The sequence below is a fragment of the Phocoena phocoena genome, chromosome 10 (assembly GCF_963924675.1).
Source record: "Phocoena phocoena chromosome 10, mPhoPho1.1, whole genome shotgun sequence".
Lineage (NCBI taxonomy): Eukaryota > Metazoa > Chordata > Mammalia > Artiodactyla > Phocoenidae > Phocoena > Phocoena phocoena.
In genome coordinates, this window is record NC_089228.1 from 45,086,630 (window position 1) to 45,100,507 (window position 13,878).

General features: G+C 37.7%; 1 protein-coding gene across 1 annotated transcript in view; it reads right to left on the reverse strand.

The window, feature by feature from the left end:
• ULK4 (unc-51 like kinase 4) overlaps positions 1-13,878 on the reverse strand; it is a 512,874-nt gene that overhangs the window by 124,012 nt on the left and 374,984 nt on the right. The window contains exon 34 of the mRNA XM_065885322.1: positions 1,482-1,667. Coding sequence (XP_065741394.1) covers positions 1,482-1,667 — 186 coding nt within the window. The remainder of the gene's footprint in view (positions 1-1,481; positions 1,668-13,878) is intronic.

Genomic DNA, 13,878 nt, shown 5'->3' on the forward strand with positions numbered 1-13,878 from the left:
TCACGTACTGCAGCTGTCTATCAAACTAGCATAAAAACTGTCTTGAAGGCAACTCTCTGGAGCATCCATAGCCTCCACTGCCAAAGGACACCTCAAGATAATTGGATCTAGAAGTGAACACAGAATGACAAGCCAGAACATGACACAGACTAATGGGACCTCCACTCCTCGACTAACTTCCACAACCGCTGCTGTAAATAACGGCCTTCGAAAGCAGCAGAACAAGATCTACTGTAAAAAGAAAGTCAGTCAGTCTTCAAAAGTACTTTCAAGTAAACATCAGCTATTTATATTTTTAAAAATAAAATAAATGGGGCGATGGACTTCCCTGATGGCTCAGTGGTTAAGAATCCGCCTGCCAATGCAGGGGACACAGGTTCGAGCCCTGGTCCGGGAAGATCCCACAAGCCGCAGAGTAGCTAAAGCCAAGCGCCACAACTACTGAGCCTGTGCCCTAGAGCCTGCGAGCCACAACTACTGAGCCTGCGCTCTAGAGCCCGTGAGCCACAGCTACTGAAGCCCGTGCACCTAGAGCCCTGTGCTCTGCAACAAAAAAAGCCACCACAATGAGAAGCCCGTGCACCACAATGAAGGGTAGCCCCTGCTTGCCGCAACTAGAGAACACCCTGGTGCAGCAAAGAAGACCCAACGCCGCCAAAAAATAAAATAAAATAAAATAAAAAAATAATACATGGGGCGAAAGGGAAAATTTTTCCTACAGTACCACACTGGGGGTTAGGAACGTTGTGAGTTTGAAAATCTCCCTTTTGCAACCATTAAAAAATTTAAAAATAACAACACCACATTGATTTAATGAAGTGATCAAAATTAACATCACCAGTAAAGGGCAAACAGACATCATAAGCCTCTGGATCTGATGGATTGAGAAGGACACAGTATGTCTTCTGGGGCTTACCTGAATCCAACTGTCCAGAAAACATCAGAGAGACCTACATTGAGGGAGAGTCTATAAAACATCTGGCCCGTTCTTCAGAAATGTCATGAAAGACGAAGAAAGGCTGCAGAACTATTCCAGATTAAGGACACACATCTACTAAAATACATGATCCTGGACTGGTTTCTACACCAGAAAACAAGCTATAAAGGACATTATGGGGACAGCTGACAAAACTGGAATACAGATGGCAGATTAGTAAAAGATTTGTATCAGTGTTAAATTTCCTGGTTTTGATAACTGTAGTTAGTTAAGTAACAGAACATCCATTTCATTAGGAAGTACACACTCACATACTAAGGAGTAAGCAAGAACAATGTGTATAACTTACTCTCTCACAGTTCAAGAAAAATACTTGTACATGCAGATAGAAATGCAGAATATGATAAATGTTAACAGTAGGTGACTACGGGAAAAGGTAACTGGGAGTTCTCTGATGAAACTAGGTCGAAAAAAATGACAACTCCCCATCTACTGGCTGCCACTGAGGCCACCCACCCAAGCCCCAGTTTCTGTGTGGACTCACCATTCTTCTGAGAGTCCTCAACAGAAGCTTCTGCTCCTTCGGGTCCTCTTTGGACGTCAGTAATTCAGCAAAATTCTCTGCATTTTCGGGAGACAGGCTGTCTGGGTTTTCTCCTCCATACAACTGAACCAGTATAGACAGACACTTGGATGAAACTTCAAAAATTTCAGGATCCTCGTTAGGAAGCTGAAAATTAATAAATTGGACGACTTAAGCTTAACTGAAGATGGTGCTGGTATTCCTCAAGAACCACAGTAAAATTTGGCGTAACGGATAAAATGTCAGTCTGAGGACAAAGTTTAATGAAAGGAGTATTTTTTTGAATGGATCTTTTTCAAAATGCATACAGTAACTCAAACAAGGCTAAGAGCACAAAATCAGAAGGAAATCCTGCAGTCCTTTCTTTAATCCATAGTGATGAATGACCTGTGACAAGCAAAGGACCAACATGTATTTTATATGCATATGTATAGATGCATATATTCATACAGGTGTATGTGCATCTATAGGTGTGGAAACAGTTTGATTTTTCCGAGGCACAACCCTTACATTCTTGTTTACTTAACTTGTTTAGGAAAATCCACTTTCTAGAAGATATTAAGAAACAGACAAGGTTGAACTTGTCTGTTTCCAAATCATTACTGACTAAACAGGCAGAGAGAAAGCATTGTTTCTGTATTAAAAGGTATATTATGAAATAATCATCATACCATAAGCGTTTTAACCTTTTAATGTTTTATTTTATTTCTAATAGCTTTGTTGAGCTATAATTCCTGTGACATACAATTCAGTCATTTAACATATATCTGCCATTCAATGGTTTTTAGTATTTTTCAGAGTAGTGCAACCACCAACAGAACCAATTTTAGAACTTTTTCATTACCTGAAAAAGAAACCCTGTACCTTGTAACCGCTACCTTCACGTCATCTCTTCCTTTCTACCCCCAGTCCCCGCCCAGTGCTAACGTGCTTTCTGTCTCTCTGGCTTTGCCTATTCTGGACATTTCAGATACTTGAAATCATACAAAATATGACCCTATCTGACTGGCTTCTTTCGCTTAGCATGTTCTCAAGATTCATCTATGCTGTAGCATGTATCAGTATTTCATTTCTTTTTATTATGTAGTAATATTCCACTGTATGGATATACCACATTTTGTTTATCCATTCATCAGTTGATGGACATCTGAGTTGTTTTCACCTTTTGACTAGTATGAATAACACTGCTGTGAACATGTGTACAAACGTTTTTGTGCAGACAAGCATTTGTTTCTCTTGGGTATATACTTAGAAGTGGAGGTGCTGAGTCATGTGATAACACTATGTGTAACTTTTTTTTTTTTTTGCGGTACGCGGGCCTCTCACTGCTGTGTCCTCTCCCGTTACGGAGCACAGGCTCCGGATGCGCAGGCTCAGCGGCCATGGCTCACGGGCCCAGCCGCTCCACGGCATGTGGGATCTTCCCGGACCGGGCCACGAACCTGTGTCCCCTGCATCAGCAGGCGGACTCTCAACCACTGCGCCACCAGGCAAGCCTATGTGTAACTTTCTGAGGAGCCGCCAGACTGTTTTCTAAAGCTGCCATTAGCACCAGCAATGCGTGAGATTTCCAGTTTTCCCACATCCTCACCAACACTTGTTATTACCTGTATTTTTAATTACAGTCATCCTAGTGCATGTGGAGTGGTAACTCGTGGTGGTCTTTCATTTGTACCTCCCTGATGGCTAATGATGTTGAAAATCTTTTCATGTGCTTATTGTCCATTTGGATATCGTCTTTGGAGAAATGTCTATTCAGATACTTTGTCCACTTTTTAAGATAGGTCATATGTCTTTTTAGAATTGAGTCTAAGTGTTCTTTATATATTTTAAATACAAATCCCTTAGCAGATATATGATTTTCAAAAATGTTTTCCCATTCTGTGGGTTGCCTTTTCACTTTCTTGATAGTGTCCTTTTTTAAAAAAAATATTTATTTATTTGGCTGCGCCAGGTCTAGTTGCAGCATGTGGGATCTAGTTCCCTGACCAGGAATCGAACCTGGGCCCCTGCATTGGGGGCACTGAGTCTCAGCCACTGGACCACCAGGGAAGTCCCTTGATAGTGTCCTTTGAGGCACAAAATATTTTTCATTTTGATGAAGTCAAATTTATCCATTTTTTAAAAGATTTTTTTGATGTGGACCATTTTTAAAGTCTTGATTGAATTTGTTACAATACTGCTTCTATTTTATGTTTTTTTGAGTTTTTGGCCATAAGGCATGTGGGATCTTAGCTCCCCGACCAGGGATTGAACCCACACTCCCTGCATGGGAAGGCAAAGTCTCAACCACTGGACCACCAGGGAAGTCCCTATCTGTTCCTTTTATTCCTTGTGATTTTGGTGTCAAACCTAAGAAACCATTGCCTATTTCAAGGTCCTGAGATTTAAGCTTCTTCTGAGAATTTTTATAGTTTTAGCGCTTACATTCATTTTTAAGAACTTTATAGTTTCAGCTTTTACATTTAGGTCTTGATCCATTTTGAATTAATTTTTGTATATGGTATGACTAGGCGACCACCTTCATTCTTCTGCAGGTGAATAAATCTTATTTTGAGATATTTGCAGGTTCATATACCATTGTAAGAAACAATACAAAGAGATACCACACATACTTCACCCAACTTCCCCAATGGAAACATCTTGCATAACTATAGTACAAGATCACAATCAGGAAATTAACATGTATATTAGGACAGCCACTCCTGCTTTTTAAAAATTAATATTTGCATGGTATATACTTTTCAAGCTTTTACTTTCAACCTGCCTGTATCATATTTGAAGTGAGATTTTTGTAGACAACACACTGTTAGACCATGTTTTGTTATCCATTCTAGTCATCTCTGTCTTTTAATTGGTGCATTTAGACCATTTACATTTTTATGATAAATATCAAGATGCTAGGGTTTAAGTCCAACATGCAATTTTATTGTCTTCTATTTATTTCCCCTGTTTCTTATTTTTCTGATTCCCTCTCTCTTTTTTTAACTTTCCTGTGGGTTACTTGAACATTTGTTTTGTGTTTTCATTAAGTATTATTAAATTCTCTTTTATTCCCAATATTATTTTCTTAGGGTTGCCATAACAAAGTATCACAAACTGGGTGACATAAACAACAGAAATGTATTACCTCGCAGTTCTGGAAGCTAGAAGTTCAAAATCAAACAGCAGGACCCTGCTCCCTCTGAAACTCATAGTATGAATCTTTGCTTGCTTCTTATGACTTGCTGGAAACCTCTGGCATTTCTTAGTTTGCGGCTGCATAATTCCCATCTCTGCCTCCGCCATCACATGGCTTCCTCCCTGTGTGTGTCTGAATTTACACGGTTGTCTTCTTACAAAAACACCAGTCACATTGGATTAGGGCCCCCCCCACTTGAGTATGACCTCATCTTAATTAACTACATCTAGACCATCAGTATTTTCAAATGAGGTTTAATATTCTGAAGTGCTGGGAGTTAGGACTTCAACGTATCATTTTTGTGGCGGACACAATTCAACCCGTTACACTTCCTATCAACTTTCTTGTGTGCTCAGCTGTTTATTCACCTTGGTTTCTCTCCTTCTGGCTGTTATGCTTCCCCAAATGTCTGGTGGTCCTTGGCTTTCTATTCTATGAATGAAAGATTGGTCAGATTATTATAGGCAGCTGGCTTCCATTTCCTTTCCATTTGTATATGTCTGATTCTTCAAGTTGCCTTCTCTGCCTGCGTTCTATGATTTCCTCAAACTCCAAATGCTTCTTTCTAGGGCATAACCCCAAACTAGAAATCACATCAGATAGTTCATTCTCTTTACAGTACAGTTCTTGACCTATTATGTTGCAATAAAGCAGAGCAAAATTAATAAGGGAAGGGGACTGACAGGCCTGCCTGTTCTAAACGTGCATCTTCAATTAGCCTGGTTGAGTGCCTAGGGCCTCCATCAGTTTTCCACTCTGAGTTTATAGATCATCTGCATCTGTTCCTACCTTCTGGTTAGTTTCTTCCTATGTATGTTCTGGGTGATAAGTTTCTTCACTGTATTTCGATTCAGTTCCATCTGCTTTCTGTCATCTAGTAACCGCACAAAATTTCTTTTCCACTAACAGCTTCTCCTTCCATTCTCCCATGATTGTAAGATATTTAATCCTTTCTCTATTTTCATAGCTTTTGGGTAGTTAGTGAGATACGAACAGGCATTCATGCTTCTATTTCAGTCTACTTTAACATTTCTTCATTTCTGAGTTAGTTTTGCTTCACTGTTGAAATGATGGGAGGATGCTTATCATAAGTAATAATTTCAAAGATGGCTTATTTCTTGGATCCTTGTAAACTTGATAATGTTTGTGTTTTGTTTTGTTTTGTGTGCCCTGACCCACCACTACCAAAAAGATTGTGATGGTATAAAAATCTTTCCATCTTCCCTGGACTAACAGGATAAGATTATACCCAAGTGCTTGCAAAAACAAACTAGCAGAAAAATACACAAAACGATGGTTTTTAAGACACTAGACATCAGGTAATGTAGGACAGTGATGCCCAAGGGATGGAGAACAACTGAGGTGAGCTCTACTCTTGTCCCAGGTCAGAGGCTTACGAGGTCACCAGGCCTAAGCACAGGGACAGCAACTGAGGTGGAAACCAGCAGATAAAAAATTTAAGTTGAGGAGACAGAGTGAAAAGTCTCAGAAAACCAAAGCAGCTAGAGTTCATAGGACAAAGTACCAGAGAGAAGGGAGCAGGCCAAAGCTCACTCTGAAGACACAGGTAACCTGGATAGCACTTTAGCCATTAGAGAAAATGAATTTACGGTTAAAAACCTTCCTACAAAGAAAACTACAGGCCCAGATGGCTTTATTGGTGAATACCAAGTCTATACAAATTCTTCCAGAAAGCTAAAGGAAATGGAAACTTCCAAACTCATTCTATGTGGCCAGTACTATCCTGATACCAAAACTAGACAAACACATTCTAAGAAAAGACAACTTCAGTCCAATAGCCCTTATGAATATAGATGAAAAAATCTTCAGCAAAGTGTTAGCAAACCAAATTCAGCAACATATTAAAAGTATTGTATACTATGGCCAAGTGGGACTTATCCTAGGAATGTAAGGCTAGTTTAGCATCTAAAAATCAATGTTAGGTGCAACATTAATAGAATAAAAGACAAAAATCATAAGAGCCTTTCAACAGTCATAGAATAAGCATTTGACAAAATTAAAACCCCTTTTAGGATTAAAAAAAAACTCAGCAAATTGTAAATAGAACAGAACCTTCTCAAATTGATAAAGGATATCTAGGAGAAAATCTACAGCTGACACCATACTTAACGGGTAAAGAGTGGATCCCTTCCCTCTAAGATCATGAACAAGATAGACGTCCATTCTTGCCAGGTCTATTCACCACTACATTGGAAGTTCTAGCTAGGGCAATAAGGCAAGGAAAAGAAATAAAAAGCATCTAGAAAGGCAAACCCTATTTGCAGATTACATGATCTTACATACAGAAAATCCTAGAGAATCCACTTTTTTTACTATAAAAATAAACAAGTTCTGAAAGGTGGTAGAATAAGAGATCAACATACACTAATATGTATAAAATAGGTAACTAATGAGAACCTGCTGTATAGCATAGAGAACTCTACTTAATGCTCTGTGGTGACCTAAATGGGAAGGAAATCCAAAAAAGAGGGATATATATATACACATAGTTGATTCACTTCGCTGTATAGTAGAAACTAACACAACACTGTAAAGCAACTATATCCCAATAAAAAAAAGCAATTGTATCTCTATACACTAGCAATGAAGAATCTGAAAACTAAATTAACAATTTCACTTATAATAGCGTCAAAAATAACAGGATATTTAGAACTAATGTTGAAAGAAGTACATAACCTGTACACTGAAAAGTGAAACATTCTTGGAAAAAATTAAACAAGGTACATAAACAGTAAAACATTCCATGTTCAAGGATTGGAAGAGTTAACATTATTAAGTTGGCAACATACCCCAAACTGATCTACAGATTAAAAGCATTCAGAGTTGCAGCTGGATTTTTTTTTTTCAGAAATTGATGATCCTAAAATTCATATGGAAACGCAAGGGACTAAGAATAGCCGAAACAAACTTACAAAAGAAGAATAAATTTGGAGGGATCACATTTCCCAATTTCAAATTTTGCTACAAAGCTACAGTAATCCAGTAAATGTAGTACTGGAATAAGGACATGCATAATGATCCATGGAATAGAATTTAGAGCCCCTAATTAAACCCTTACATTTATGGTAAGCTGGTTTTCAACAAGAGTGCCAAGACAGTTTAATGGGAGGCGGTGAGAAAAATGGTCTTTTCAACAAATGGTGCTGAGACAACTAGATATCCATACGCAAAAGGACGAAGTTGGACCTGTACACCACACCACATCCAAAAATTATCTCCAAACGGATCAAATACCTAAATACAAGAGCTAAACATATAAAACTTTTAGAAGAAAACATAGGAGTAATTACACCTTTGTGTCCTTGGGTTAGGCAATGGTTTCTCGGGTAGGACACCAAAAGCACAAGCAACAACCAAAAAAATTTTGATAAACTGGACTTCAACAAAATCAAAACATTTTGTGCTGTAAATGATACCATGAAGACAGTAAAAAGACCACCCACAGAATAAGGGAAAATTGCTATGAATCTAATACCTAATAAGGGACTTGCATACACACACAATATAAAAACTCTTACAACTCCGTAATAAAAAGACAAATAACATAATTTTTCAAAGGCAAATAAAATAGACATTTCTTGCAGAAAGGTATATAAATGGTCAATAACAACAGGAAAAGATATTCAACATCATTAGCCATCAGGGAAATGCAAATCAAAACCACTATGAGATACCACTTCACACCCACTAGGATGGCTGTAATTAAGAATACAGACAATGACAAGTGTTGGTGAGCGTGTGGGGCAACTAGAACCTTCATACATCGCTGGTGTTGATGGCAGCTTTGTAAAGCACTCTATTTCCTCAAAAGGTTAAACACACTGATCACAGGACTGACCAATTCCACTCTTAGATACATACTCAAGAGAAAGAAAGCACATTTACACAAAAACTTGTACACAGTTGTTCACAGTAGCCTTATTCAAAATAGCCAAAAAGTGTTAACAACTCAAATGTCCATAATAAATGGATAAGCAGCTATGGTGTATCTATATAATAGAATATTATTTGCCAAAACCAAGAATGAAGTACTGATACATGCTACAGACATGAATGAACCTTGAAAAAACATCATGCTAAGAGAAAGGCCACATATTATATAGTTCCATATATAAGAAATATCCAGAATAGGCCAATCTATAGAAACAGAAAGTAAATTAGTGATTGACAAGGGTCTGGAGGGGAGAGAATGGGGAGTGACTCTTAATGAATATGAAATTCCTTTCTGAACATTCAGACGAAGATGTTCTGGAATTAGATAATGGTGATGGTGCACAACTCTGAGAAAATACTAAACAGCAGTGAACTGTACACTTTACAGGGGTTAAAGGGAAGCCCCTGATAAATCTTTTTTTAAAAAACAATAGCAACTCTGCACAAAGTCTTCAAGAAAAACGAAGAGGAGAGAATACTTCCCAACTCATTTGCTGAGACCAACATTATTACCCTGATACCAAAACCAGACAAAAACAGTATAAAAAAGTAAACTACAGGGCTTCCCCGGTGGCGCAGTGGTTGGGAGTCCGCCTGCCAATGCGGGGGACACGGGTTCGTGCCCCGGTCCGGGAGGGTCCCACGTGCCGCGGAGCGGCCGGGCCCGTGGGCCATGGCCGCTGGGCCTGCGCGTCCGGAGCCTGTGCTCCGCGGCGGGGTCGGGGAGGGGGGAGGCGGGGGGCTGCAGCAGTGAGAGGCCCGCGTACCACAAAAACAAACAAACAAACAAAAAGTAAACTACAAAACATATACACAGATGCACAAATTCTAAACAAAATTATAGCAAATCAAAGGATAATAATATTAAAGGAACAATAAAATATTAAAAGGATATTATATTATCAAACAAAATATTAAAAGGATAATAATAAGACAATACATCCTGACTAAACAGAGTATATCCTAGGAATGTAGGTCTGTTTAATGTTCAAAAAAATCAGTCAACGTAATAAATCAAATGTATTAATTTCCCAGGGCTACCATCATAATAAAGGATCACAAACTAGGGGAGTTAAAACAACAAAAATTTATCTTCTCACAGTTCTGGAGGCTAGAAGTCTGAAATCAAGGCAGAGCCATGCCCCTTCTGAAGCCTCCAGGGGTGAATCCCTCCTTGCTTCCTCCAGCATCCAATAGCCCCAGATGTTCCTTGGCTTGTAGCAGCAGAACTCCAATCTCTGCCTGCAACGTCACATTGCATTCTCCCTTGTGTCTCTGGCTTCATATGGTCATCTTCTTATAAGGACAGCAGTCATAATGGATTAGGGAGCCCTCACTATTTCAGTATGACTTCATCTTAACAAATTACATATACATGCAATCAGCCTATTTCCAAATAAGGTCCCACTCTGAGGTACTGGGGGGTTAGGATTTTAACACACACTTTTTGAGGGATATAGTCAACCCATAACACCATAATAACTAAAAAAGTAAAACCATATGATCATCTCAATAGAAAAAGTATTTAACAATATTCAACACCTATTTCTAACAAAAACTCAGCAAACAAGGAGTGGAAGGAAACTTCTTTAGCCTGATAAAAAATATGTCAGAGACTGAATGCCTCACCCTGAGATCAGAAAGATAGATAGGAACATCTGCTCTCACCACTTCCGCTCAACATGGGAGGTTCTGGTCAGCACAGTCAGGCCAAAATAAATTAATAAATAAAAGGCATCCAGATTGGAAAGGAACACTTAACTGCTTATTTGCAGAAGACATGATTCTCGATGTAGAAAATCCAATGGAATTCACAAACAATCCACTAGACCCCATAAATGAGTTTAACACAGTTAACAAAAACACTAAATGGAAAAGAGATACATGCACTCCAATGCTCATAGCAGCATTATTTACGGTTGCCAAGATATGGAAGCAACCTACATGTCCATCAACAGATGAATGGATAAAGAAGATGCAGTAAATAAATAAATAAATAAATAAATAAATAAAAATAAATAAATATATGTACACACACACCCCCAATGGAATACTATTTGGCCATAAAAAGAATGAAATTTTGCCATTTGCAGCAATATGGATGGACTTGGAGGGCATTATGCTCAGTGAAATAAGTGGGACGGAGAAAGACAAATACTGTATGATACCACTTACACGTGGAATCTTAAAAATACAACAAATTAGTGAGTATAACAAAAAAGAAGCAGACTCACAGATACAGAGAACAAACTAGTGGATACCAATGGGGAGAGGGAGGGGGGAGGGGCAATATATCAATAGGAGTAGGGGATTAAGAGACACAAACTATTAGGTATAAAATAAGCTACAAGGGGGACTTCCCTGGTGGTCCAGTGGGTAGGACTTCCCTGGTGGTCAAGTGCAGAGGGCCTGGGTTCGATCATTGGTCAGGGAACTAGATCCTGCATGCATGCCGCAACTAAAAGTTCACATGCTGCAACTAGGAGTATGCAAGCCGTAACTGAGAAGTCCACATGCCACAACTAAGAGCCTGCATGCTGGAACTAAGAAGCCCACAGGCTGCAACTAAGAGCCCGCATGCTGCAACTGGGACCCGGTGCAGCCAAAATAAATAAATAAATAGATAAGTAAATAAATACTAAAAAATAAATAAATCATTTTTTAAACACAAAGTAAGCTACAAGGATATACTGTACAACATGGGGAATACAGTCAACATTTTACAATAACTATAAATGGAGTATAACCTTTAAAAATTATGAATCACTATATTGTACTCCCATAACATTATATAATATTGCATAGCAACTACACTTCAATAAAATATAATTTTAAAAAATTTTAAAGGGAAATAATCACATGTGAGTATATCTGCATGTACAAAGTTATTCATTGCAATGCTATAAGTGAAAAAATTATAAACAGTCTAAATGTCCAACAGTAAATAATTATAATATGTACTCATAAAAAACCAATATCATGTACATCTAAAAAATTCAAAGATTTAGGGATAAATCTGACAAAAGATGAAAGACCTGTACACTAAACCCCACAAAATACTGCCGAGAGAAATTAAAGAGGATCCATATAACTGGAGGGATATATCTTGTTCATGAGTGAGAAGACTCAATTTTGTTAAAATGCCAATTCTCCCAAAATTAAGACTAAATGTAATCCCAATCGAAACCCCAATAGGTTTGTTTTTTTTTTGGTAGAAATCAACAAACTGATTCTAAGTTTTTATATTATACATGTGTATATTAGTTGAAAGAATAATATTACCTGATTTCAAGACATTATTATAATGCTGAAATAATTAAAACAGTATGGCATTGGCGTAAAGTTAGACACAGATCAGAGACCAGGAACTAGACCCTCACAAATACAACTGAGTTTTGACAAAGGTGCAATGGCAATACAGTTGAGAATACAGTTTCAACAAATGTGCTCAAACAATATGCAGAAATATAAACTTCAATCTAGACCTTCTACCACGTACCAGAATTAACTCAAAATACTTGATAGCATGCGTCCATTCTAGGGTTAGCTAAGGTAGCTCAGAACCACCAAGGAACATCCACACTAAATGAAAGAAGCCAGAATCCTCAGGAATCCCTGAAACTCATATGGTTCTTTAAAATATATATATTGATAGACCTAAATACAAAACCTACCACTGTAAAATTTCTAAGAGAAAACAGAGGCAAAAAATTTGTTGACCTTGGATGTGGGAAAGATTTCTTACATATGATGCAAAAAGTGCAATTCACAAAAGAAAAAAAAAAAGGTAAAATGGACTTCATTTAATCAAAAACTTCTCTTTGAAAAACACTGTCTAGTTCATATATGCTCAATAAGAGGTAGATAGTACCACCACCTCCCCCATTGCAAAGGATCCCTTTAATGGAGACCCATAAAAAAAGTGTTCTTTCAGATCTAGAAACTAGAATATGTTTTTTGCCCCAAAGAACTCTCACCCCACTACTCACCCCACTTACTGGGCAAGGTACAACTTGTAAATGATTATATTCTCATTTTTGTCTTGCAACCAGGACTCTTAAGGCCAAAACCATGGCCCAACTTTAGCAATTATATTAGACTTCATATTTGTATAGAAACTTCACCCTATCTTACCTTCCTTGTTTTCTTCACGTTTTCTACTTAGAAATTTCAGCCAGACCTTTTATTTTTTTTAAAGGACACCCAAATTAAGTTTTAATTTCAGATAAACAATTTATCTTTTTTAGTTTAAGTATATCCATTTGGCATCTTGTAATTTACCGGATAACCCTAACTTGATAGCAAACATTCTCATTAGCAAACTCAAATGCTTTGTGGGAGAGATGAGATAACTAATATAAACACACACACAAATTGGATATATCTCAAAGTAAACTTATACTTCAACTTTAAAAACTGTTTTAAAAAATTGAAAATCACAGTTGTACTGTTTACTTCCCTTTATTCAACCCACATAATACAATACAGCATCTCAAAACCTTTCTCATTTTATATTCTATTTTTAAAATATTGCCTAGTACAGTGTTTTGCCAAAATTATAAGGGAATATTTATTTTCAGAGAAGAGAATATATTAACCAAGAAAGAAAAGAAGAAAACCACTTAGTAATACAAGGTTTTCTACCCCTTTGATATTATTTAAACACCTGGAGAAAAGATTCCCTCTGTTTTACCAAGACATCTTTAACAAGATTTCACATTAGGCCATGAATCTCTGTTCCTCTTCATTTTAATACATCCCTCCTGCCCAAACTCAGCTGAAGAGGCAGCAGAAAAGAGCATTAAGCTGATGAATGGTGGTTAATTCCTTATGACAGCGCCCCAGAAACACTGTTGACCACAGCCTTGACACTGTCCCCTTCCCCTGAGAAGTTATCCTTACTTCTTGGACCCCCAGGCACATTATATTCCTAAATGTGGAAATTTTGAGGGAAGAAAACCTGCCGTTACCATTACTGATTCAGTTGTAAGTCTATATATCATAGACTAGAGTAGCAGGGTTTTAAAAAAATCCAAAAATAAGTTGAAAGTCACTGGTAGGTCAAATCAGCATCGACTTCTGGGCCTCCTGCACTGCCCTGACTAGTTTCATAATAAACTTCACATTTTCCTCATCAATAACTAAAGAATGGGAAAACATAGATCATTTTAAAAATTATAACCAGTCAATATAGAAGGAGATTTAAATAATTCTACTGAAGCA